The 26,318-nt window shown below is 46.1% G+C and overlaps 1 protein-coding gene across 4 annotated transcripts in view; it reads left to right on the forward strand.

Moving 5' to 3' along the window:
• Positions 1-26,318, forward strand: part of MAP3K4 (mitogen-activated protein kinase kinase kinase 4) — a 105,126-nt gene that overhangs the window by 67,917 nt on the left and 10,891 nt on the right. For 3 of the 4 annotated variants that reach the window (XM_002690377.7, XM_059889979.1, XM_059889981.1), the window contains exons 7-19: positions 3,016-3,132; positions 5,283-5,382; positions 5,562-5,645; positions 5,926-6,192; positions 8,055-8,204; positions 11,649-11,810; positions 12,226-12,359; positions 12,888-12,966; positions 14,054-14,120; positions 18,041-18,137; positions 19,123-19,251; positions 22,547-22,647; positions 23,322-23,402. In XM_002690377.7, coding sequence (XP_002690423.4) covers positions 3,016-3,132; positions 5,283-5,382; positions 5,562-5,645; positions 5,926-6,192; positions 8,055-8,204; positions 11,649-11,810; positions 12,226-12,359; positions 12,888-12,966; positions 14,054-14,120; positions 18,041-18,137; positions 19,123-19,251; positions 22,547-22,647; positions 23,322-23,402 — 1,568 coding nt within the window. The remainder of the gene's footprint in view (positions 1-3,015; positions 3,133-5,282; positions 5,383-5,561; positions 5,646-5,925; positions 6,193-8,054; positions 8,205-11,648; positions 11,811-12,225; positions 12,360-12,887; positions 12,967-14,053; positions 14,121-18,040; positions 18,138-19,122; positions 19,252-22,546; positions 22,648-23,321; positions 23,403-26,318) is intronic. The other variant, XM_005211105.5, reaches the window with a different exon arrangement.

Genomic DNA, 26,318 nt, shown 5'->3' on the forward strand with positions numbered 1-26,318 from the left:
GTCTGCTCTGGGACACGAATGTGTCTTCTCGAGTGCAGGCACCTGAGTGTTGAGAGTGAGGTGTCAGGTATGTGGTCTTTGTGGTAGGCTGCTCCCCTGCTGAGGGACTGGGAACCGGGCCTCCTCCCTGGCTCTAAGACCTGCGGCTGCCCCGTGGTGCCCCCTTTTCTCGCTGCCGCATCGGCCGTTTCGTCTGTTGCCTTTTTAGGAGCTCTTTTATACCCAGCTCACGTTTCCTTCCCCGCCCCCACCCGGCTCTGTGTGTACCCTTCAGGACTTCGGCTGTTACAGAGCTCTCTTCTTCCTGCAGAAAGTCACTGTCTTCAGCCCGCAGGTCTCTTTGTATCTCAGAATGTTGTGTTGACTCTTCCGCCCTGACCACCTGGTCTTTACGCTTTCCTCCATCTCTGAGTGAACAGTGAACTTGCTCTTGTCTCAGAGCTCAGCTGGCTTCAGGCCAGGGTTCCCAGTCTGTCCTGGTTTCCTATTCGTGTTGGTTTCCACAGTCAGCCTTACGGAAACATGTATTCACTGCCATTTTCAAAGTCTCTTGCCCCTCTTAGTTTTCCATTGTTCTGTTTCACCTATAATTTCTTCTATTTGTATCTTCTGTTCTCAGTCTGTCAAGCTTTGCTGAAAAAAAAAAAAAAGATGTTTGAAAAGGTTACTGTTTCATTTCACTACCCATTCTTGTTATTTCATTTCTTTGTACCGTCATCATGTACCTGTCAGTGTTCGTTTTCATCTTTGGCTTGTCCTTCGATTCCTTTTCAGCACGGTCTGTGACTGCCAGCCTCACGTTCCGTGCTCTGGGAAGCTCCGGGGCCCCATCACTGCCTGTGCTGAGGGGCTGCCCACCTGCACGGTTCTTGTTCTGGGTATTCGTCGCGTTGCGGCGGTGTTCTGCTTCTCCCGGGTTGGAGCCGTCTTGGCGTTAACCCTGCCCCCATTCTTTCTCTCACGCGCCATCTCTAATTCCCCGTGGCTGTCCCTCTGGGGTGTAACCAGCATCTGACCTCCACTCACCACTGCCCGCTTCCCCTCTTCCCAGCCTGTTATTTCTTCCTTGTATTGCCGCAGCAGCTCCCTCAGGAGTCTGTTTTTGCCCTGCATCCTCTAAGGCTTATTCTCAGTGATCCTGTTAAACTGTACATCAGACCATTTTTTGTTCCTGTTGTTCAGTTGCCCAGTCGTGTCTGACTCCTTGTGACCCCACGGACTGCAGCATGCCAGGCTTCCCTGTCCTTCACTATCTCCTGGAGCTTGCTCAAACTCACGTCCATCGAGTCGGTGATGCCATCCAACCATCTCATCCTCTGTCATCCCCTTCTCCTCCTGCCTTCTCTCTTTCCCGGCATCAGGGTCTTTTCCAGTGAGTATGCCCTTCACATCAGGTGGTCACAGTATTGGAGCTTCAGCTTCAACATCAGTCCTTCCAGTGAATATTCAGAATTGATTTCCTTCAGGATTGACTGATTTGATCTCCTTGCAGACCATTTTTACCTCTGTTCGAAATACGCCAGTGGTTCTCCTTACTTAAGTAAAAGTGAGAGCACCTAAACAGTGGCCCGGGAGGCCAGGCACAGTCTCGCTTTTCACGAGCTCTGTGTCCTCATTTCCTGGGCTCTCCTGCGCGTCGGCTTCCTGCCTTTTCTTCCTAGGCCCGGCCTGCTCCTGCCTCAGGCTCTTTGCGCTTGCTCATCCCTGTGCTTGGACTGTTTTCTACGACTTATTCCCCACTTCCTGTAGGTCTTTGGCCAGATGTTATCTTCTCCACATTTAAAGTTGAAACTCCTACCTGCAAGAGCACCTTAGGGTTCTTCCTTAATTTTTCCTCTCCAGAGCACATATCAATAGTTGAAGTACTCTATTTTTCTTTTTTATTTGATTTATTGCTGCTTTTTCCCCTCCATTTACTGAAGAAATTTTATCTCTTTTGTTCGCTGCTCATCACTCCATAACAGATCCTGATTAGTTGTTGAATAATTTATCCTGAATATCCTTGTACACAGGCATGTTTTTAATCAGGCTGTTTTCCCACTTGGTCACTGTTACAGCCCACCCTCTCTGCCTACCAGAGGGTGATCACACAGTCGCAGGACATCCAAGGCCTCCCCTGGCACGGCTGGGTTACCGTCCTGGTCCTCGCTCCCCTCTTTCCAGCTCTGCAGTTTCTCTTCACGAACACGCCTCCTGCTTAACACACCCTCGTGCCCTTCGATCATCCTTTCTGTTCTTCCTCGACTTGCCTTCCCCCTCCTCCCTCGTCCGTGCTCCTCCTGACAGAACCCCTCTTCCCTCTGCTGTTCTAGTTCCTGCAGTTCTGCAGGGCCTGTTGAACCCACACCCTCAGACAGCTCCCCCAGTAGTTACCTTCTGCCTCATCTGATGTTGGTTGTGGACTTAGCTGCTCTGTTTCACTAGGTTATAAGTTCCTGTCATCATAGAGGTCGGTAAGCTGTTGTTGAATTTTCACTGAACTCATTTAGATTTATTTTATACATTTGGGTTTGCATTTTAACCCTAATATTTAGACTGTACACTTGATGAGAAGCATCAGTGATTGCAGTAGTTCATGTTCATTGACTATTAAAATTGTGATGGAAAGTTTTAAAAGCAGTTGCATTTAAGGAATTCACTTTGTTTCTTATGCTATCATTTAGTTTATTGAGCCTTTAAAAATATTTTGTCATTGATATATATTTGAGCCCACTTTTATACCATTTCAAACATTTAAGATGGAAGTAACATAATAATTACATAGCTACTGTGAATGTAATTTAAGACTTTACGGTTTATAATGAAAAACTGGTAGTTGAACAAACGTAGATAATCCACAATCGCGATTTCTACTTTTTCATGTTAGTCATGATTTTATGTTAAAAGAGATGCCTCACTGTCATTGATTTTGAACTGTTGACCTAACAGCCCAATCTCGCAGTTTCTCATTCCAGTTAGACTGAGTGGGGACGGTTTTTCTTCTCTGGTTTACATCTGTTGCTTCTGTTCCCTTAGTGACATTGCAGGAATGCTGCTGAAATCAACAGGAAGTTTTCTAGAGTCTGGCTTACAGGAGAGCTGTGCGGAATTCTGGACCAGTGCCGACGACAGCAGCGCTTCAGATGAAATAAGGTTGAAGTTGCGTTTCCTTTGCTCTCCCATTCCTGATTTCGTGTAGTTTTACTCTTGGCAGTGAGCCTACAATATGCCCCTTGTTGAAGCCAAATCATGTTGGGCTCGAAGAATGTGGGTTATAGGTCTAAAGGGATTTATGTGTGACTGCTGTATTTTCTTTTCGTGTGATCTGTTAGTTATGGTTTTACGTGAAATTGTCCTTGAAGGTGACTGTTGTTTAATCCTTAGAGACGGTGTCGTTTACGTTGACTAAGAACTGGTAGGGTAGAATTCATTCACGTGTTCCGGACTGTCTTTAGTTAACTAGTTTCTGTCCTTTAAAGCCTCTGTAGTGGTCCGTGAACACATAACTGACCTTTGGTGCGTTTTGTTGTTCTGTCCTTGCCTCGCCCCTTCTGTTGGGCTTGAAGCTTGAGCGTGTGGAGCCGCGGCCGGCTCGTCTGCTGCGCTTTCTTCAGTGGTGTGCGCACAGTGCTGAGGGTGAGCCGCGTTCAAGTGCTGTTTTTGTGGCTTATGTGCCACTCATAGAGCTGTTTGTGGCCAGTTATCAATGGTACCCTGTGAGTCAACGTGAAGAAGTGCTAAGGCAGAACTAACTTCTCTAGAGGTGTTTTCTCTCGCCTTCCAGAATTTGATAGAAAACACATTTGGGGGCTTCAGAACACCGGAATGTCTTTATACCAGGATTAAAGAAAGAAGTTACTACATAGGCTCTCACCTGGGAAAATGCTGAATTATTGAGAAACGGAATGAATCAGTTCGTAGAAGGTCTTACAGTTTGGGGCACTGACATGGTAGACTCAGAATAAGCGAGTTCAGTCACTGGGGTGGTGAACTAGAGAATGGCTCTTACAGTGCTCTGATCGTTTACTGGGGATGGATCGAGAAAGGGGGTTCACATGCAGTGATGTGTGGGGCTGACTGTCCCGGCTCCAGGGCACCCCTGTGGGTCGTACACACCCCCAAGTCACAGCTCAGTGATGTCCTGTTGGTGGATGGAAAACTGCTATGATGGGTGTATCCACACTGAGAAAATTGGCAAACACCACCCAAGATAATAGTTTAGGGGGTGCTGGTGTTAAACATTTCCTGGCTCACTGCTCCTTTTTAGTTAGATTATGAGCCGAGAGTCAAGTACCTAATTCCTGCTCCACGAGTTATCCTAATGTTGTTGTTCAGTCGCTAAGTTGTGTCTGACTCTTTGCGACTCCATGGACTGCAGCACGCCAGGCTTCCCTGCCCTTCACTATCTCTCAGAGTTTGCTGAAATTCATGTCCATTGAGTCGGTGATGCCATCCAACTATCTCATCCTCTGTCATCCCCTTCTCCTCTCAGTCTTTCTCAGCATCAGGGTCTGTTCCAGTGAGTCAGCTCTCAGTTGCATCAGGTGGCAAAAGTATTTTATGTATCCTAATGAAACCCTAATGAAATGCCAGCAAAGGTCCATCCAGTCAAAGCTGTGGTTTTTCCAGTAGTCATGTATGGATGTGAGAGTTGGACTATAAAGAAAGCTGAACACCAAAGAATTGTTAATTTTGAACTGTGGTGTTGGAGAAGACTCTTGAGAGTCCCTTGGACTGCAAGGAGATCAAACCAGTCTCTCCTAAAGGAGATCAGTCCTGAATATTCATTGGAAGGACTGATGCTAAAGCTGAAACTCCAATACTTTGACCACCTGATGCGAAGAACTGACTCATTGGAAAAGACCCTGATGCTGGGAAAGATTGAAGGCAGGAGGAGACGGGGGGATGACAGAGGATGACATAGTTGGATGGCATCACCTGTTCGACAGACGTGAGTTTGAGCAAGCTCCAGGAGTTGGTGATGGACAGGAAAGCTTGGCGTGCTGCAGTCCATGGGGTCGCAAAGAGTCAGACACGACTGAGCGACTGAACGGAGATGAGTGAAGCTTTGAGGAAATGGGGCACACTGCCCTGTGCAGGTTGTTCAGTGCACCTGGTCTCTGGAAGTACTTTCTAGAAAACTGGGGGAGCAAGCTGCAGCATATTTCGAGTGCATTCGTAATAATTGCTTGTTTCTAAAATCTTCAGTCTTTATTAACGTGAGTTGGAATTTGCTCTGTCTTTATTGTGTATTTCTTGGCGTGCCCTCGTGCATTCTAACTGGGTTTCTGTCCGCCTGGCAGGAGGTCGGTTATAGAGGTCAGCCGAGCACTGAAGGAGCTCTTCCACGAGGCCAGGGAACGAGCCTCCAAGGCACTGGGGTTTGCCAAGATGCTGAGAAAGGTGTGTTCACAGTCCTGACGAGCTGTTACTTATTTTTTTCTTTTATCTTTTTTTTTTTAATTAATTAAATTTTTAATTGAAGGGTAATTTCTTTACAGAATTTTGTTGTTTTCTGTCAAACTCTGTTTATTTTTTTAAAAGCTAACCCTAAAGAAGTTTCTCTGTAACTGTGATCCTAGGACCTGGAAATAGCTGCGGAGTTCATACTCTCGGCCCCGGTTAGAGACCTTCTGGACGTTCTGAAAGCAAAGCAGTACGTTAAGGTGCGTAGTTCAGGCGGCAGAGTTATTTTACCTTTCTTACTCTAAACAGAAATTCAACTTAAAGACGTAGGTAGTAAACGTGGTAGGCTTTGCAGTCGATGTGTGGGCCCCGTTTTAAGGCTGCCCCATGGTTTCCCAGTACTATAAGCAGAGAAGCAGAGTTCCTCATGCTTACTAACTTGTTTTAAGGCTACAGATGAAAAACCCAAAACATGCACAGTGACATTTCTATAATAGATGGTGTTCTTTAATTCAGGATTTTGGATTGTTTCTCTTCCAGGTACAGATTCCTGGCTTAGAAAACTTGCAGGTGTTTGTTCCAGACGCTCTTGCTGAGGAGAAGAGCATTATTTTGCAGTTACTCAATGCAGCTACAGGGAAGGACTGCTCCAAAGATTCAGATGAAGCACTAATTGACGACTATCTACTTTTGACCAAGCATGGTGACCGCACTCCAGACTCGGAGGCCAGCTGGGCCGCCTGGGAGGCGCAGCCTGTCAAGGTCGTGCCTCCGGTGGAGACAGTGGACACCCTGAGAAGCATGCAGGTCCGTCTTGCTGCCGCGCCTTCCCCGCCCTGCCTGGAGGCAGTGTTGTTATTGTTACTGTTGTTGTTTAAGTTGCTCAGTCACGTCCCAGACGCTTTTTGACCCCATGGATTGTAGCCCCCCAGGCTCCTCTGTCCATGGGATTTTCCAGGCCAGAATACTGGAGTGGGTTTCCATTCCCTTCTCCAGGGGATCTTCCCAACCCAGAGACTGAAGCCAGGTCTCCCGCATTGCAGGCAGATTCTTTACCCCTGAGCCACTGGGGAAGTCCCAGAAACACGTATTGCTTAGATTTTGATGTTTTGATGATTTTGTTTCCTTACTGTACTAAAATATTCTGGGAAATTCTTTAGTTGTACCGAAGTATTTGAGATGTTTTTATCTTTCCTCACTTCAGCCATGTACGTAAGTTAGAGGCACCCACCCGTGACCCGGAAGGAATTGTCTCCCTCATTTAGTTTGTCGTTGCAGACATCTCAGCTCTCCAAGTGTTGATTTAGCGGCTAATCACTCTAAACAAGACAAACTTTTTACCTTCTCACTGGCTGCTTGACTCCCTTCTTCTGCGTAGTCAGGTTGTCAGCTGCCTACCTGGCAGTGATCCTATGACAGTCTGTGTGCCTCAGTAACTAAAACTGTAAGAAGCCTCTCAGGCCGCTGTGTTCAGAGAGCATCACACTGACATACATTCGCTTCCGTGTGCAAGACAGACAGCTAGTGGGGAGCTGCTGTGTAGCCCTGGGAGCTCAGCTCGGTGCTCCGTGATGGCCTAGAGGGTGGGATAGGGGCGTGGAGGTCCCAGAGGGAGGGGATGTGAGCATACACATAGCTGTTCACACTGTCGAGCAGCGGAACCTTGCCGTCCAGCATCAGACAGCAGTTCTTCTCCAGGTAACACACACACACAAACTGTAAGAAGCCTCCTCCCACCTCTGTGCTCAGCTCTGGAGCAGCGGTGAGTGCACACCTGCGCCTTGAGCTCAGCCTGTACAGCCCGGCCGACTGCCCCCAGCGCCACGTGTCCGCCTGTCTCAGTGACTGGCGTTCCATCCATTCCGGTGTTTAAGCCAGGATGTGGCCGTTCATAAACGTCCAGCCTCCGCCCTCCTCCACTTAGGCGGCTCCCCCCGGCCCGAAGCCTTTGCAGTCAGTGGGCTCCCTCTGCCTCCCCGGAGCCGCTCCTGGGTGGGGGCTGACCGCCCCTTTCCTGCCCTGCATGGGGCCGGAGCCGCTCCTGGGTGGGAGCTGGCCGCCCCTTTCCTGCTCTGCGCTGGGCCGGGCTCCTGGGTGGGGGCTGACCGCCCCTTTCCTGCCCTGCGTGGGGCCCCACTTCTGGTTTCCCTGCTGCGAGCCTCGCCTTCCGCCCCTGTCGTCTGGCGCTCGTTTTGGCACTTCCAGAGTGGTCCTCACTCTCACACGTCTCATCACAGGTCAACTCCGAATACCGCGGTGACCGTCGCTTAAAGAGCACAAGTAGTTCAGTCTTGGTTTCTGTTTTATACAAGGCCCCTCATCCCGTCCCATTCTTACTCCTGCATTTCCCATCTTCACACGCTGCTCCAGTGCATACACACGCTCTCAGTCTCTGCTCCAGGAGGGTGGTGTCTTGGCGTTCTAGCATACTTCAGACACTGCCTGCCCACCATCCCGTGGGATTTCTCCCTGTCGTGCTGGAGAGTGTAGCCGCCGGTGCCCGCTGCACTTCTCCGGGGGAACGGCTGTAGTCCAAAGACGTACTTTCTCATCAGGTGCTTGCTGGCTGGGCGGCCCCGGGGCTGGTGGTGTTTGGGGCCTGGGGGTTGAACTAGAGCGGACAGCTGACTGGGCCTGTGTTTGAGCCCTGTGCTGGCTTTTCTTCCCAGGTGGACAATCTTCTACTAGTTGTCATGCACTCTGCGCAGCTCATAATCCATAGAAAAGCTTTCCAGCAGTCCATCGAAGGACTCATGACCCTACGCCAGGAGCAGACTTCCAGTCAGCCCGTCATCGCCAAAGCTTTGCAGCAGCTGAAGGTATTTCATCCTCACCTCTATCTTAGCTGTAATTTATTTGTATTTGGTACAACGCAAGGGAAGAGTTGGTGTGTTCTAACCTAAGTATTCCAGGGACTTGAACTCTTAAATTGTCCTCCCCCTTCTCTGCCTCTTCCCACTTTCCCATGTCTAAGTAAAATTTTTCCTGCATCTTCCTTGGGACAGTGGAACAGTAGAACTGCAAAGGGTGAAAATTTGAATAGTTACGTGACTTCTCAAGGTCACGTGTTTGGTTAGTATTGGACCTGGTCTCCTCCTTCCTAACCCAGTTTATTTCTCCTTTAGCAGTTACCAGTATTTACTAGAGGTACCGTCTGTCAAAAACGTGTAATTTAAAAAAAATATTTATTGTTTCACTTAATAGATGATTCAGTCAAATTGATGATAATAGAGAAAGCCAGTTGTGGCTTGTGGACAGGCAGAAAGGCCTTCAGAGTTCATGACAAGCTAGAGCCTTGCCTTTTCTTCCCATTATTTCCCATTTTCCCCCACTTTTTATTTTGTACTTCATCCATCACTGTCCCACAAGCCATCAGTTTTCTGTCACATCACAGCTTTGCTTCCTGAAGAAGCGCTTCTTGAAATTACAAGTAGTTTGATAAACGTTTGTTTTTGTTCTGCCAGTCTGTTTCGCCTTATTTAGCTGTAAACATTCTCCTTTATACATTGTGAAGTAAAAGCCGCTCAGTCACGTCTGACTCTTTGCGACCCCATGGACTGTACAGTCCATGGAATTCTCCAGGCCAGAATAGTAGTGGGTAGCTGTTCCCTTCTCCAGGGGATCTTCCCAACCCAGGGATTGAACCCAAGTCTCCCGCATTGCACGCGGATTCTTTACCTACTGAGCTACCAGGAAAGGCCCCTTTATAGATTATCACCCCATTCTAATACCAGGGCAGGGGACTTTTGTTTTTTCTTTTAGTTTGAGTTAATGAATTCTGGAGAGTACAGAATTGTATACGATGTTGATTATTCTTGGGCTTGAAAAGTGTGTAGCCTTAAGGATCTGACCTGTCACACTGCAGCACAGAGGAGGGGAGACTAGGTCCTCCCAGTAGCAGCTGGGGATTGCTGCCGTGGAGGCACTGCAACTGGGGAGGATTTCTGAAGGTGTAGGTTGGGAAGGTACCAGTGAGAGAAACATTGGGGCGTGGTGTCCATGGATCAGGGTCATGAGAACACTCACAGAGCATCAGTCTGGTTTGGTTGGATCCTGATATATACAGTGGGAAGGAGTGGGGGATGCGGCTGGTAAAAAATCAGGTGGGCAAAAATCAGACCATTGGGAGATTCTGAATTTCATATTCTAAGCCCCAGAGAGTCATCGAAGATTTTGGAATACAGTATAGGGAACTCGCTTGAAAAGTGAAAGTTGGTCAGTCATGTCCAACTCTTTGCGACCCCATGGGCTATACAGTCCATGGAATTCTCCAGGCCAGAATACTGGATTGGGCAGACTTTCCCTTCTCCAGTGGATCTTCCCAGCCCAGGAATCGAACCCAGGTCTCCTGCATTGCAGGCGGATTCTTTACCAGCTGAGCTACCAGGGAAGCCCTCTAAAAGTTTGGCCCGCTTTAATTTAAGGTTCGTTCTCACATAATCTAGTGAATACGTCCCATTCGCTAGCTAACGAGCAATAAGGTGAATCATCCCAACTGGGAATAAAAACTTCATCAAGCTTAATCTCTTTTTCCTTAGAGAGTGGCATTTGTCTCACAAACCCTGCTCACAGCGCCAATTAATGTTTTGCCGAAAGCATTCATTTTTCGTCTCAAGTTCAAAGGATTTGTTAACAAAATAAGCTGCTTGTTATGTACAAATAAATAATATAGATATTCATTAGAGAGTTATCTAGCTTATTTTCAATATGCTAACATTAAAAGAAAAGAGAAAGAGCAGAGAGTACATCACCAAATTGAGTTTTGACCAACATCCAGACTTAAACAGCACTGGGAAATCCCGTGTCACAGCACATCTGGAGTCCCAGTTGGGAAAGGGTCATTACATTTGTGTGTGTTTAAGGGTGAGTGGTTTTTCCTGTGGTCATGTATGGATGTGAGAGTTGGACCGTGAAGAAGCTGAGCACCGAAGAATTGATGCTTTTGAACTGTGGTGTTGGAGAAGACCCTTGAGAGTCCCTTGGACTGCAAGGAGATCGAACCAGTCCATTCTGAAGGAGATCAGCCCTGGGATTTCTTTGGAGGGAATGATGCTGAAGCTGAAACTCCAGTACTTTGGCCACCTCATGCGAAGAGTTGACTCATTGGAAAAGACTGATGCTGGGAAGGATTGAGGGCAGGAGGAGAAGGGGACGACAGAGGATGAGATGGCTGGATGGCATCACTGACTCGATGGACGTGAGTCTGAGTGAACTCCGGGAGTTGGTGACGGACAGGGAGGCCTGGGTGCTGCGATTCATGGGGTCGCAAAGAGTCGGACACGACTGAGCACACGACTGAGCAACTGAACTGAACTGAACTGAAGGGTGAGTGGAAAGGGAACCGAGTTTGGAGCTGTTGTACTGTTGATTAGGGAAGACAACAAAACCTGTGCTAGGGCAGGGCTCTCCAACCCCCTACTGTTGACCCTTGGGGCCAGTCAGTAATTGTTTGGGGAACTGTCCTGTGGCTCAGATGATAAAGAATCCACCTGCAGTGCGGGAGACCTGGGTTCGATCCCTGCGTTGGGAAGATCCTCTGGAGGAGGACAGGGCCACCCGCTCCAGTATTTTTTCCTGGAAAACCCCCATGCACAGAGGAGCCTGGCGGGCTATAGTACACGGGGTCACAAAGAGTGAGGCGTGACTAAGCACAGCACACACTGTGTGTTGTAGGGTGTCTGGCAGCGTCCCAGACCTCTGCACAGTGGATGCCAGTAGGTTTCACAAGTCTCTGCCCACCCCTCCCCACATTGGACAGCCAGAACTATCTCCAGCATCGCTCCAGCGTGTCCCCTGGGGTGGCAAAATTGGTCCCAGCTGAGAACCACCCTGAGGGGGACGAGAAGGACAGTGTGACTCATAACACTGTAGAGGTCTCTTAGAAACATATCAGTAGTTTACTCTATGGCGCTGAAATCCTGCTAACACTTGAGCAAGCACCAAGGGGAGACACAGCTGTGGTTGATGTGCAGAAATGTTGGGCTGTAAGCATCTATTCAAAGACCACCATGTAATCAGGCATGGTATTTCAAATGGGTTGTTTTGCTCTTGTATTTCATCAGGCCTTAAGAATACCTAAAACAAGTAAAAACACCAAACTTGTTTTCTTCTTCCATCATTACTTTTGAATAACCAAAATAAATATGACTGTACCGTATCACAGTGGTCAGTGTCTGTGTGATGATGAAAGGAATCTTCCTCTAAAATAGGACAGACGTGTGATCTGTTCCGTTTCGGATTAATCATGGTTTGGGATTCTTTAGAATGATGCCTTAGAGCTCTGCAACCGAATAAGTGATGCCATTGACCGAGTGGACCACATGTTCACTTCAGAATTTGATGCTGAAGTTGATGAATCTGAGTCTGCTACACTGCAGCAGTATTACCGAGAAGCCATGATCCAAGGGTACAATTTCGGGTTCGAGGTAGGTACCAAATAAGAGGCAAAGCACAGTACGGTTTGGCCACCGCTTTGTAACTTACTGACAGAAAGCACTGGGAATCTTGCACGGCACATCTCATGATCCCATGATTGTAATCACAGCTTAGTCCAGAATGTCATCTTACACCCTTGCTGGATGTCAGAAATGTTGGGTTACTTTTAAACTGTCAGATAGTTACCCAGTTTTTAGATTTAAGCTTATGAGTAAGACCTTTGTGAAATTGCACTTGAAGACATTATTTTCTCTGTAACTCTTCATACTCTTTTTACCATATGTAAAGTTCACTGGCTTTTGCTTTTTGTTTTTAGAAAAAAAATTAAACAGCATTATACAGTGTGTTAAGTATTTGTGTAATTGTTTTCTTCTTAATTTTGATATACATGAAATCTTTTTACAGTATCATAAAGAAGTTGTTCGTTTGATGTCTGGCGAGTTTAAACAGAAGATAGGAGACAAGTATATAAGCTTTGCCCGGAAATGGATGAATTACGTCCTGACTAAGTGTGAGAGCGGCAGAGGGACGAGACCCAGGTAATGACCACGCAGGATGGCTCCTTCCTGAGCCCTGTATGGGCTGGAGACACCCCATTCTGATGCTTATGGGGGTTTCTGAGCACATGACGGGAAAGCATTTGGAACTCTTTGACAATCAGTTTTTTTTTTTTTTATGAACCTATCCACAAAGAAACTCCGATAACTCTTGAAATACTTTTTCTTTTGTAATCGTTCCAAAATGAGTTATCTTTAAGCAGTTCACATTCTTCCTGGACAGGTCTTTTTAATTGCTAATCTTCTTTCCTACTTTCCTCATAAAGTTTACACCCATTATTTAGTGTTAAATGGAAAAGAAATCAGTAGCCAGTTCCTTTACTAAGAAGCCATTCGTCTTTCTCAAAACGCCCTCTAATTGTACTGAACACGGGGCAGATAGAGACGAATGTGTTTTGTCCTAGGTAATAATTTTCCAATGGGATGGCTTTTCAGCATTGAGTAGACTAAAACGGCTGTGGCGCTCGCTCGGTTGTTTTGTTGTGACTGTTGAACTTTTCTGCGTGACAGGTGGGCAACTCAAGGTTTTGACTTCCTGCAAGCCATCGAGCCTTCGTTCATCTCTGCTCTGCCAGAAGACGACTTCCTGGTATGGGATATTCTAAAGCGTTTTTCCTTAAAAAGCAAGTCGATCGTTCTCTGTTTCTGATTGTGTAGTTTTTTTTATTAACATAGAGAGTGGTTCTTCAATATTTTCACCTAATCGTAATATTAATGCTGAGACCTTACTGCACTCTAATAGCAGAGAAGGACGTTCCCTGCTCTTTTTATAACAGTGCTGTTGAGCTGACCAAGTCAGTATACAGTTGTTTATGCAGCCTGGCACCTACAAAATATGTGTGAGTTTTGTATTTTATAAAGTGCTGCTTTTTAGCAGCTTAATGAAGAGCGAGGAATAGCTGTTTCAGTTCAGTGTGTGTCTTTTTTTTATTTTGACTTCCATGCATTACTGTGAGATCTTAGTTCCCTGAAGGTGAAAGTGTTAGTTGCCCCGTCTTGTCCAACTCTTTGTGGCCCCATGGGCTGTAACCCGCCAGGCTCTGTCCGTGGAATTCTCCAGGCAAGAGTACTGGAGTGGGTTGCCATTTCCTTCTCCAGGGGATCTTTCTGACCCAGGGGTCGAACCCAGTTTGCCTGCATTGCAGGCAGATTCTTTACCATCCGAGCCACCAGGCTGCCCACTGGTTCCCTGAGCAGGGCTCAAACCCACGCCCCCTGCAGTGGAAGTGCAGATTCTTAACCACTGGATCGCCCGGAAAGTCCCACATGGGGTGTTTTAGAGCATCATGCCAAATGTTAAATGTTATTACCAGTATTCAAATAAATTCTATTGGATCAAGAAGACGTTGTTCAGACTTGTTCATTTCAGCCTCCACATAGAACGATCACAGGAGAAGCCCTCTGCTTGTGCATGTCATTGCACTGTGGGGAGTTGCACGCCAGTTTGCTTTCACTTATAAAAATGGAATTGTGTATTGTGTTATCTTAAATTACGTTCAGTGTGTGTTTAATTTGTGTTCATACCTGTTTTCTCTTAAACTAATTTTGAAAATGTTTATTTGAGGAAAGCATGTTTGTTTTAAATATGCCGAATGCTTAATCTGTGCCCTGTACTTATATGATTGAGAAAGTGTACGTTTTGTTCTCTTTTCCTCCCCATTTCCTTCGGTTTCTAGAGTTTGCAAGCCCTGATGAATGAGTGCATTGGCCATGTGATAGGAAAGCCGCACAGCCCTATTACAGGTTTGTACTTTGGTAAGAAAGCAGGAAAAGCGCCTCTCCTGGGACGAGCACATTGTCCCGATACGGCAGACATTTAAAATGCTTTGGAGACTAAGAACATTCAGGAAAATGATGATGAAAGTTACAGGAATGAGGTTATACATATAGAACTCCACAGTAGCTTTTCTGAATTTAACAAGAAAATTAAAATGTGAACCCAAGGTGGTCAGTGCTTGCTGCAGTATTAAATAATTGTTTTTTTTTGTTTTTTTTTTACATCACCATTCATTCCGTTCTCCCCCTTAAACTCTTTCCTTCTGGGGAGGAGAGACTTGGAGAAACACTTCCTGTTAAGAAGCAAGGCATTTCTTGCAGGTGGTGAGTGTGATTGTTCTGCCCCTGCTTCCTCACCTTTGGAAGGAGGATGAGTTTATTTTCTTAACAGCTTTCCCAGATACCCATATTCTTCACCCATCTTCCCAACTAGAAGATTCCTAATTGCTGCCCCACCCCCTATCCCACTCCTGTTTTGTTTTATTTTAAAAAAGAAAAAAAATTGTCATGCAATAATACACTCAAATTACAGTTTTCAGTTATAGTTAATATATAGTCTTGCAGTGTATGTTAAAACTTTAAAGCAGAATATCAGTAAAAAGCTATCTTACCCCATTCTTGAGATAGTAAACAAAAGCAAAGCTATGTTTATGTGTAATAACCAGAAAAGAAAACTTAGACATTTTTAACAATTTCGATTACACAAAGTAAAATAATTCATAAATGGTAAATTTATTAAGCAAAAGCATTATCTTAAAGGGTGCTTGCTAGCTACTAAAAGTTAGTAGACTAGGTTTTAATGCTTGATTTCTGTATCTTTAAAATTCACCCAATTTGTACGGCTTTTTCTCATTTCTATGAAATGAATTATCATTTGTAAAACCATTTGAACATTTTATATAAAACATTCCATATTATCATCAAAATTTTCATTAAGCATATTATCATAAATACTTTGAGTTTCTGATTTCCTAAAACATTTCCATAAGAATACATGATCAGTAATTCAGTAAAAATTGTTGTTGTTCAATCACTCAGACGTGTCCAACTCTTTGTGACCCTGTGGTCTGCAGCATGCCAGACTTCCCTGTCCTTCACTATCTCTCAGAGTTTGCTCAAAAGTAAAAATTACCTCTCTAAAATATTTTTATCAGATTTATTGAAGTAAAAATTACTTCTTCAAAATATTTTATTGCATGAGGAATCATTTTATTTATAGAAGAAGAAAACTGCAGTGCAAAAAAAGCACGTAGAAAACGAACATGTAGAAGAACGTTACAAGAGAGGAAAGCTCCTCCCCGTGGAGCAGGGGCTGTCGGTGTGAGTCACTGCCGCGCTGCTCCCCGCGCCGCTGGTGGGACAGTCGGTTCGTGGCTCTGTCTGTGGACACAAGGTGTTCTTTGTCCTCCCTGCCCCTCACTGGCCTGAGAGCCAGATTGCCCTAGGGGTCACGGGAGTTGAGTGACCTGGGGCTGCTTATTGAACATCTTTGAGCCTCCTCTTCTAGTGCTTAAAATCAGTTGCTGAGGAGGGTTCGGTGAGGTGATGGCATTCTGTGAACTGTACTGTTCTGCACATGGCAGGACTCTTACACTTTGGTCGTGTGCTCTGTCCTCATGAGAAATGAATGAGTGTGAGAGTGCATCACTGCTGTCGTCCCTTGCTTTCTCCTCCCCCTCGACTCTGTCACCCTGAGAATGGCCGGATGCTCTGTCATCGCATCCAGATGATAGCAATCTGGTGTAGAACCTTCTGTTTTTCTCTCTGCACTCATTTAAGTACACAGATGCATTCTACCGCACCTTTCTTTATCGCTCATGTAATCACACGAGCATATACACTGTTGCTTTCTTCCCCTTCTCGTTTACTGTGTAAAAATTGGATCACTTTGGATATTAATCTCTGAGAGTTGTAGAAATCCCTGCATGTCAGCACCTGTGGGTCCAGCTCACTCTTCAGTGGCCTTGTATCCATCAGGGAAAGACTGCTGCAAGTCTTCCCATCATTTCCTGACGTGTTTTGTTAGTTTTGCCGTGAAGAGCATCTCTATCATAAATGTTCACCACTTGTGAAATCTGAGCATCTCTTTTGTGTTTATTGGCCATTTGAATTTTCTTTTCAATGAAATAGCAGCTTTATAGCAGTGAGATACACATACTCTTAAAAGAAATGTTTTGTTTCATGCAGGGGGAATGTTAAACTTGTCTGTGTTTTAATGATGTCTCTTTTATACCTTCATGGGAAATTTTTGTAGTAATTTTTGACTCAGTGGTTCTCCGTATGTCTGCTGAATTAAAGACATCACCATTCTTAACCAGATCTGTTTTTTTTTTTTTTCTTTTTGTCTTTGAATTTGCCTGGAGTTTCTTCCATCTAGGGTTATAATAGTTGAGATAATGAGCCATAGATACAAATTGCTTCTGAACATTTCCTTGATTTTTGTTTTTCACATTTTCCCTTTAGATGTCTCCAGTTTGGGTACTTCTCTTTCCTGTGTAATGTTATTAAAAGTAAACAGAAACCATGAAAAAGGAAGTCACGTCACTTAGGGTGAAACATATTTAGAATAAAACATTGTTGTTCCATCACTAAGTCGTGTCCTGCTCTTTGGACTGCAGCGCTCCAGGCTTCTCTGTCCTTCACTGTCTCCCAGGGTTTGCTCAAACTCATGTCCATTGAGTTGGTGATGCCATCCAGCCATCTCACCCCCTGTCTCCTCTCGTCTTCTCTTCCAGCCCTCAATCTGTCCCAGCATCAAAGTCTTTTCCAGTGAATCGGCTCTTCACATCAGGTGGCCAAAGTATTGGAGCTCAGCAGCAGTCTTTCCAGTGAATATTTAGGATTGATTTCCTTTAGAATTGACAAGTTTGATCTCCTTGCTATCCAAGGGACTCTCGATAGTCCTCTCTAGCACTACAGTTCAAAAGCATCAATATTTCAGCACTCGGCCTTCTTTATGATCCAACTCGCACATCTGTACATGACTACTGGAATAAAACATATGTAGACTAAAATCGTTAGCATATGAAGAGAAAATACGGTGTTTTTCAAAACTAACGGAGAAGGAAATGGCGACCCATTCCAGTATCCTTGCCTGGAAAATCTCATGGACAGGGGAGCCTGGTGGGCTGCAGTCCATGGGGTCGCAAAGAGTTGGGCACGACTGAGCAGCGTACACACTTACACTTAAAAACTAAGGAAGGTTAAAACAAAGTTAAAAGTCAGAAGAAAGCCTGTTAGGGACAAGCAGACAAAATATATCATATTCATGCCTAGTTACATTTAGTTATTGGGAAAATAAGAATTGTCAGCATTTTTGTAGTTACTAGGTAAGGTGTGTTTTAAATTGTGTTTAAAATTTTATCCCCATTTACCCTCTACCAGAATATTTAAAAGAAGAAAAGAATAGTCAGTTTAAACCAGTGCCCATCCTCCTGGTTTGATTTAAAGGAATTAAACTCCCTGTATTCAGGAAAATGACAGTGACCTGCCCTCAGCTCAGAGCCGATTGAAGAGTCACCCGACCAGACTCTCTTTAAAAGTGGGGACGACTTGACTCCTCTTTAGTAAAGAAATGCTGCATAAACCACATTTTCATCTGTCTCCTCAATGGGTCGCATGTCATATATTACATATATTTCACTCCAGGATTTAAAAAATGGTTTTGGTGGAGAAAAGTTTGAATGTGTAATATAACTTTATTAGCTTCCAAAGAGTGACATTTCCCAGCATTTGTATGTGTAATATGATTTTCCTACTTACTTAAATGGTTCTATTTTGGTCACCAGCAAAAGTAAGCCGCCTCCTGTCTCCACTGAATTGCCTGCTCTGACAGTTTTCTGCTGGTTCCTTTAACAAGTTGTTTTTGTCACTCTTTTCTCTGACAGCCATTCATCGGAATAGCCCCCGTCCTGTGAAGGTACCTCGATGCCATAGCGACCCTCCTAACCCTCACCTGATTATCCCAACTCCAGAGGGATTCAGGTATTTGGTGCCTGTGTGGTTGTTTGCTTTACAGATTCTTCTTTGATGTGCATGCCGATCTGAGAGCTGCTGATGCTTGCTCTGATACCAGATACTGTTTTCTGTGTTGTTTATACGTTTTTAAAAGCTCTTATTTTCCTCGTCTTGAAGACACACCACTCTGCCTTAGTTACAAAAGAATAAGACTTGCAAATTTAAAGCACACTTATACCTTTCAAGATAACTTTGTTTCTCAGCTTATTTTTAACTGCCGGCTACTAAATGCTTTCCAGCTTTGGAATAATTCTTTCTTCGAAAAATAACTTTAGGAAAACAAATTTGAGTGTGCATAGCGTGGTAAACATTTGAAAAGCAGAACTAAATGTCATTTTAAAAGCTGGAGATAAAAACTAGAGCGACCCTTCCAGTCTTGACTTCTATGTGTGTGTGTAACTATGAAGCAACTTAAACTTTGAGTGAGTTGGAAACTCTCGTGCATTCAGAACACTTCCCTCCAACGTGGTGGCCTTTCTGCATGTGGGAGTGGTGAGCCTTGCTCTCCCCTGAGGGTCAAGCAGCTTTTAAGTTAGTTTTATTTTTCACAGTGCTCGGCTAGGAAAGGACAATTATTGCTAAAAATAGCTAGCTTGAAATCGGTTACTTTTTTTCATGTGCGTGCATGCCCAGTTGCCTCAGTCGTGTGCGACTCTTTGCGACCCCAGGGACTGTAGCCCAGCAGGCTCTTCTGTCCGTGGGATTCTCCAGGCAAGAAGGCTGGAGTGGGGTGCATGCCTTCCCGACCCAGGGATGGAACCTGCGTTCCCTGCATTGGCAGGCCGATTCCTTACCACTGAGCTACTACCTGACCTGAATCTCAAAGAGCAATTTGCATTTCTGTCTGAACATGATTTTTTGCTTCCTCACCCTGTGTTATCTTTTCCTGAAACCACGTGAGAGCCCATCCCCTTCCTCGCCTGTGTTCCTGAAGCTTTTCTTCTCCTCCCAGCGCCCGGAGCGTGCCCGCGGATGTGCGGAGCCTCGGCAGCCCCGCGCCCGCGCCTGCCGCCGCTCGTCCTGGCCCCTCGGGCAGCGACCCAGCACCGCCCAAGCCCATCAGCGGTGCCCATGAGACCAGGTAGTCTGCCCCACCCCTTGCCCCGGTGCGGTGCCCATGAGACTGGGTGGCCTCCGCGCCCCCTACCCCCCAACCCCCGCACTCCTACAGTGACCTCGGCTCTGGGATGTGTCCAGGGCTCGTGGGGCTGCTTTCGTGCGGTCGGGCGATGCTTAGGGGCCCTCCTTGGGATGTCGTGGCCCCAAAGCTCCAGCACAAGTAGATTATCTGCCCAAGTTTTATATTTCTTTGGCACAAACATTAACCCAAATGACTCGAGTTTCTGCCGATAATAACCGTGCAGGGAGAATCAGTGAAAAGAGCCTGGTCCCGTGGTAGGAGAGTTCTGGCAGATGCAGTGCCTTCCTGAGGAGTTCCTCGGGTCACTCAAAGCTGACTTCTGTCTAGGTTATAGATAGAAGTGGTGGTGGTGATTTGTGTTTGTTTTTTTAATCTTTTTTTTTAAAATCACTTTTCAAATCCAGTTTCCTGATTTCCACAGTCGTGGATTAGAAGTAGTTTATAGTGGTGTGGGAAACCACTTCATGAGGTTTGTTTTGCATCTCGTATGGAGACTAGATCATTACTAGAGAGAGCTGTCAGACGCTTGGCAAGCTCCAGACAAACGTGAGCCTCTTGCCTGTGTGTCAGTACTGAGGCCGTGGCAGCTTTTCCCATTTTTGCCGAGTTATTTGGTGGTGGGGCAGGGGGGTCGGCGTGTAGGGGATCTCATCAACGTCTCAGATGCTTAAAGGAGAGAGGACATTTGGTGGCTCTTAATCAACCCTTGTGCCTGGTGACAGAACGGACGGTCAGTCTTCTCATCTTCCCGTACGGATGCTGACAGACAAACCTGAACAAAAACGATGACACTGGGAAAGATCTCGGTGCTCTTTATCCTGCTCCCAAGGAGAAACATTAGCGTGTTGGCAGAAAGGTGACACGTGGTTTTAGAATTTAAAACAGACTAAGGTATTTTTAATTGAAGGATAATTGTTTTACAATATTGTGTTGGTTTCTGCCATACATCAACATGAAGACGAAGATATTTTTAGACTTAGTTTATAGCAGTCTAAAATGTCTACAGATATTTCCCATTTTCTCATGCATTAAAATAATTAATATTCCCTAATTTTTAGTAATAAATGTTTGTCTATAACCTAAAAAAAAAAAAGCCCAAGTATGTTACAGCTTAAGCAGTCAACTAAAAAAAAAGTTAACAATTAACATTGAACAAATTCCCATTGACCCTGTCTTTTTCATGTTTAGAACATTTCACAGCAGACGTTTCCACGTGTGCTTCATGGCCGTGTAGGGGGTTGCAGCTGTCTTTTTTGTTGGTTCAGTTAGGGAAGCGATGAGCCCTGAAACACAGTCATAGTTGAGAACACTCAGCCAGCACTGTGCTTCCCACCGATGTCTCCAGAACTGAAGGTTTCATGAACTCTGGGTTCTGGCTTTTGTCAGTCAGGGGTGCGTACCCCGAAGCAGATTGTTGTGCAGGCGGCCTGTGCCCACCCTTAGTCTCAGGCCCTGCCCTGGTGGTTTCTCAAGCATGTTTTGAGCAGCATTTCAGAAGTGTTCTTCGTTTATCCTTTAAGACAGTCCTTGAGATGTAGACGTTTTACTACCGTCAATGCGCCATCCTGAAGGCCTTTCCTCACCGAGGAGTCAAGTGGTCTGTACTTCTGGCAGTGTGTGTGACGGGAGGTCGGGGGCCGTGGGGCCAGCCCCCTGCAGCCCTCCAACCTGAACCTCTGCCGCAGCCTCCCAGGCTTCCATGCAGGGGCCGCATGGTGCTTCCAGACGGGCTCTCTGCACTACCCGGGGCCAGGATGGGCTTGGGGAAGCAGGGTGGTTCCCGGGCTCCCTGACCTCGGCAGCCTGCCTTAGAGAGATGTCAGCCACAGGGAAATTTTTACTTTGCCCCACGGCATCCGATCAACACTTTGATTCGATACGGTTTGACTTAGGAAATGGGCTTCCGTGATCTTAGCATTGTCAAGAAAATAATCTTCCAGTGTTCTGCTTGCTGGAGTATCTCTTAACTGATTTGCGAGACCCGGTTGTTTATTTTTCAGGAATTGTGCAAGTCAGTTGTTAGACCACAAAAACTGTTGAAGTCTGCAGACTCCTGCTCCCCCTGCAGCAAGCCATTAGGCGTTCACTCATACACCATTTGGTTGAAGTGTGTTTTCTTGCCTGTTGCCCTGGGAGAAATCTGAGGATGTGGAGTTGGCTAACCTCCTCTCTGGGAAAGCAGGAAGATAGGGATGTTGGTGGCTTCTCCGTGGTCCCAGGATTGGCACAGCTTAGGAGGAGGGTGTTTTTTCTTCACTTCAGCATCGGTGATTTTTTTCCATGAAACGATACTAAGACTTCTTGATGAACTACATTGCAGGAGATGTCCTCCTCACTCCAGACTTAACACGGACTGCACTAGATTTGAGAGTGTAGGGAGATAAAAAAAAAGCCTTGCACACTTCATAATTTGTGAATGTCTGTCCAGTAGACCATGTTGCTTTAAACCTACTCAGTCTGTAATAAAAAAGAGCATAAAAGCTACCATACTTCATTATATCATTCGTTTAAAAAAATATGCACTAAACTAGTTAATAAACTAACACCGTATTTATTTTTGATGATTTGAATTATAATTTAACGCTTGCCCTTATTTAATTCTGGACTTGATTTACCCTTTTGTGGACTCATTCTGGATTGCTGAACACTTCTGGAAAAGCCGCAACTTAGCTTTGCCCTTTACATGTTAAGCTTCCTGCTCTTCTGCCCTTTTGCTTGGCTACTGCTTAAGAAATGGTTAGGCATTCCCTTCCACTTGCTCCTGAAGAGACTTGAGCTCTTGTGAATCATGTAATGATTTTAGCACTTTAAATAGAATTAAGTACTTGAATATAATGTGATGATCATCTTAAATATCAGCCAGATTTGGCTCCTAATTTTAATCCATCCTGGGCCTAAATTAGAGAGCTTTCCACACACGTCAGCAATACTTCAGTAGCTACTGTTTTGTTTTTATTTTTGTTGCTGTCTTTAACATGAAGCCATGTATTGTGCAGGCAGTTCTCCTGTGTTCTCCTTCCAAGCCCCAGAGACAGGGGTCTCGGTGGGGGCGCTGTTGCTCTGGGTGGATTGGTCTTGGTTTGGGGGCTGTCCTTCCTGTAGTCCTTTACCCACGGATGCCCGATGTTCTTGGGGGCAGAGTCACCCCCAGTTGAGAATCGCTGCTCTAGAAGACTCTGACAGATTTCTCAAGTTCTATCAAATTGATAGCTTAATTTTTGAAATGTTAAAACAGGGGTTCCAGCGTCCCTGAAAATGACCGCCTGGCTTCCATCGCAGCTGAATTGCAGTTCAGGTCGCTGAGCCGCCACTCCAGCCCCACCGAGGAGCGCGAGGGTGAGTGAGAGTTGTCCCCTGCTTCCCCCGCCGGCCTCACCGCTCGTCCCGGACCACTGGCTCCCGCTGAGAACACGGAGTGACAGAGCCCTGGGAGAGGTTCAGTGCTGGGCACGCTGGCCTTTTAATATAGGTGTTTTTCTACATGTGCGTTTTCTCCCTCTGTTGCTAAATAATTTTTGAGAATTATTGTTGCTGATATTTTAACTGTTGAGCGCTCTTAACTCACTTTGAAAATGTAAAGTGGCACTGTGCTTGTGGGTGACAGGTGTTATTAGGATGCAGAGCTAGGGGTCTTTGCCCAGAAACCACACCGTTGCTCCTGTGGCCCTACTGTGCTCTTGCGTAGGACCTTGGGAAGGGGGGACCCCTCCCACCCAACCCCCCCCACAAAATCCAGTTTCTGCTCAGTACTCTGTTGTCTGTTACTTGTGGAAGCTTAATGTAGTTAAAGTCTTGTAACCCATGAACGGCTCCTTAGTTTGGTGCCATTTGCTCTGAATGATTGTAGAGACAGCTTTTCACACTCACAGCAAACAGATCAATCACCGGGCACGACAGGCTGGTGGTTCACTAATCATCACTGTCACCTGCATTTCATTCTGGCTCTGAATCAAATATGCCTGTTTGTTTTATAAATCTTATTAGTTTGTATGAAAAAACACTTTCTGCAGAACCAGCATATCCAAAAGGTGATTCAAGTGGGTCAACTCGAAGAAGTTGGGAACTTCGGACGCTGATCAGTCAGACCAAGGGTAAGAGGAAGAATGGTGAATGCTTAAGCATAAAGCAAACAGTTTCAGCTAAAACACACTTCAGCTTATGACTTACGCGACCTTCTGCATTAACGTTTCATGGTCCCCTTTGTGCCTCTGGCATCACTTCCTGTCTGTGCTGTGTGTGTGCAATTCCTGTTTCTTATCATTATAAGTTCCTCTGGAGCAGGAATGTGTGTTTCTCAGTTTTGTATTCTTTAAACAGGTTGATGTTCATTTTATGTGTCACGTGGGTGGGCCCTTCGCATAATCCTTTGTACGTGGTGTGTGTGTTAAGTCGCTTTAGTCATGTCCAACTCTTTGCGACCTTATGGACTGTAGCCCACCAGGCTCCTCTGTCTGTGGGATTCTCCAGGCAAGAATACCGGAGTGGGCTGCCATGCCCTCCTCCAGGGGATCTTCCTGATCCAGGGATCGAACCCGCATTTCTTACGTCTCCAGCGTTGGCAGATGGGTTCTTTTCTACTAGTGCCACCTGGGAAGCCCTTTGTACGTGGTAGGAATATGATAAATACTTGTGAAATGAATAACCACTTATTTATTATGTTAAGAAGCTGAGAGAAAGCATTTGTCATACACAGCAGGTGATCGGTGCGTATGAACCAGAAGAATAAATAGCAGAAAGGGCCGTGGTCTAGCACAAAATGCTTTCGCGTATTCTTCATCACAACAGTCTTGAGCCATACCTAGGCAGAATGGATCCTGGTCTCTTTTCCTAAATGATCCAAGTTTCTGAGAGGCCAGACGTTTGGCCAAGGTCGCCCGTGCTTGCCCCCAGAGTGCCTTCTGGAACATGTGTGACTGAGCAGGAGGGTCATCACCAGGCCCGGAGCGGTCACGTGGGGCTTCAGGGAAGGTCGAGGCTTGGGCTGGCCCCTGAAGGAGAAGGAGGTCTGTGTCCAGCCAGGAGGGAAAGTACAGAAGGAGAAACATATCTGGAGGCCGGTGACTAAAGAGCAGACCAGCGGGCCCGGCCCAGCCTGGCGAGCACGGGTGTAAGTGGAGGCAGACCTGAAAGGGTGCGGGAGGTCTCTGCACAGCCAGTCTTCAGCGGTGGGCTCTGTGGTCCAGGGCCTGCGTGCAGACCACGGGCGGCCCCTGAGCCTCTGCAGCGTGCAAGTCTCCTGTGTTCAGGGAGTGGGGGGCAGGGGGTGAGGAGGACAGCGGGGCAGGCCTGGGTCGCGGGGGAGCTGGGGAGCGGGACTGAGCGCCGTCGCGGGCAGTGTATTCACACTGGCCATGGGGCATTCAGGAGGCAGGAGCAGCCGTGAAGCCGCATTCGCCAGGCCAGGCAGGTGAGGCGCCTGTAGGGTTTGGGGGTCAGGAGGCGTTCGTCAGCTCGAGCCCAGTGGCGGGGAACGGGGTCTCCCCAGGGCCTCTCACGTCATCAGTGGTTCCCATGGATACCAGGTCTTTGTGATAATTTTCAAAACAAATACTTTGTGGTCAAGTAAACTCGGGAACTCTTGGAAGAGTTACAGTTTGCACAGACATCTTAAAAGACTAGGAAATCTTGAGAAATGTTTACTGTAAAAGAAAAGACTAATTTCCCAGAAGCATTTAACAGTGGAGCCCACGGCCCGACAGCCACGAAACCTCGGTCACTGCCAAGTAGACTCGATGTGTCATGTAGTGAGGTAAGGGAAACAGGGATCCCTGTTTGTAGGAAATGATTGTAGTTGGAACTTTATAAATCTCTGGGAATTTCTCTTCTCAGAGTAATCTTTCAGTCGCCCCAGTCCTCAGTGATCGCTTCGATAGAACATTCAGGCTCTTAGATGCCTCCTTAGGGTACTGCATGTGAGAACCGCAGAGGCCGAGAGCTTTTCACATTATGGATTGTGACCTGTTAGTGGGTTGTTGTAAAATCAGCACACACGCACACATTGAATGGAGACCCAGTCACGTGTAGAAAGAGTAATAGTGTTTCATGAAACAGTTGTTTTAGGTTTCTATGTAAAAGATACTTCTTTCTATAAATCATGGTAAAGTAAGTTGGAGAAATAGAGATGGCTAGATGGAAAAATAAGGAAAGATAATAACAGAAGCTGAAATTTACCCAGTATTTTCATGTTCCAGGCACTGGGCTAAATGCTTTATGTGTGTGATTTCATTAAGTTCTCGTAGTATCTCTGAATGAGGTATTTTTGTTTTGGGATTTGATGGCTAAAGAAGGTAATTCGCTTGTCGATTTTCAAACACTTAGAGAAAGGTGAAGCCCCGGTTTTGTTCCAGCCATTCTGACTCTAGAGAAAGGAAAGCTTTACTCCCTTCCCAGCAGATAGCAGAGACAGCTTCCTGGAGGGGAGTAGAGCTCTGACAGCTGGAAGACAGGGACGTATGAGCACGGGCGAGGAGTGAGGTGCGGTGTGGTGTGCTCCATGGAGGCTCTTCAGTCAGGCTGGTCCGGAGACTGCAGTGGGGCCAGGGGCAGTGGCCAGGAGAAGCAAGCCTGGAAAGACCCTGCGTGATGGCCTTGGACTGTTGATCAGCAACTTGGGATAAACCATGAAATAAATTATGTGGGTAAACAATGTGATCAGATTTTACGTTTGAGTAAGAGAATTCTGGGGGACTCCCTTGTGGTTTGGTGGTAAAGAATCTGCCCACTATGCAGGAGACGAAGGACATGTGAGTTCGATCCCTTAGTGGGGAAGATTCCCTGGAGAAGGAAGTTACAACCCACCCCAGTATTCCCACCTGGGAAATCCCACAAACAGAGGAACCTGGTGGGCTACAGTCCGTGGGGTGGGAAAGTCAGACATGACTGAGTGGTTAAACAAGAAGAAAATTCTGAGCAATAAGAGCAAGTGGAGGGGAGAGACTAGAGGCAGACAGGTGGTTACTGCAGAGTCTCAGCAGCCTTGGGAGAGGACGCCACTGGTTCTGTCTGAG

This window comes from Bos taurus, chromosome 9 (genome assembly GCF_002263795.3).
Source record: "Bos taurus isolate L1 Dominette 01449 registration number 42190680 breed Hereford chromosome 9, ARS-UCD2.0, whole genome shotgun sequence".
NCBI lineage: Eukaryota > Metazoa > Chordata > Mammalia > Artiodactyla > Bovidae > Bos > Bos taurus.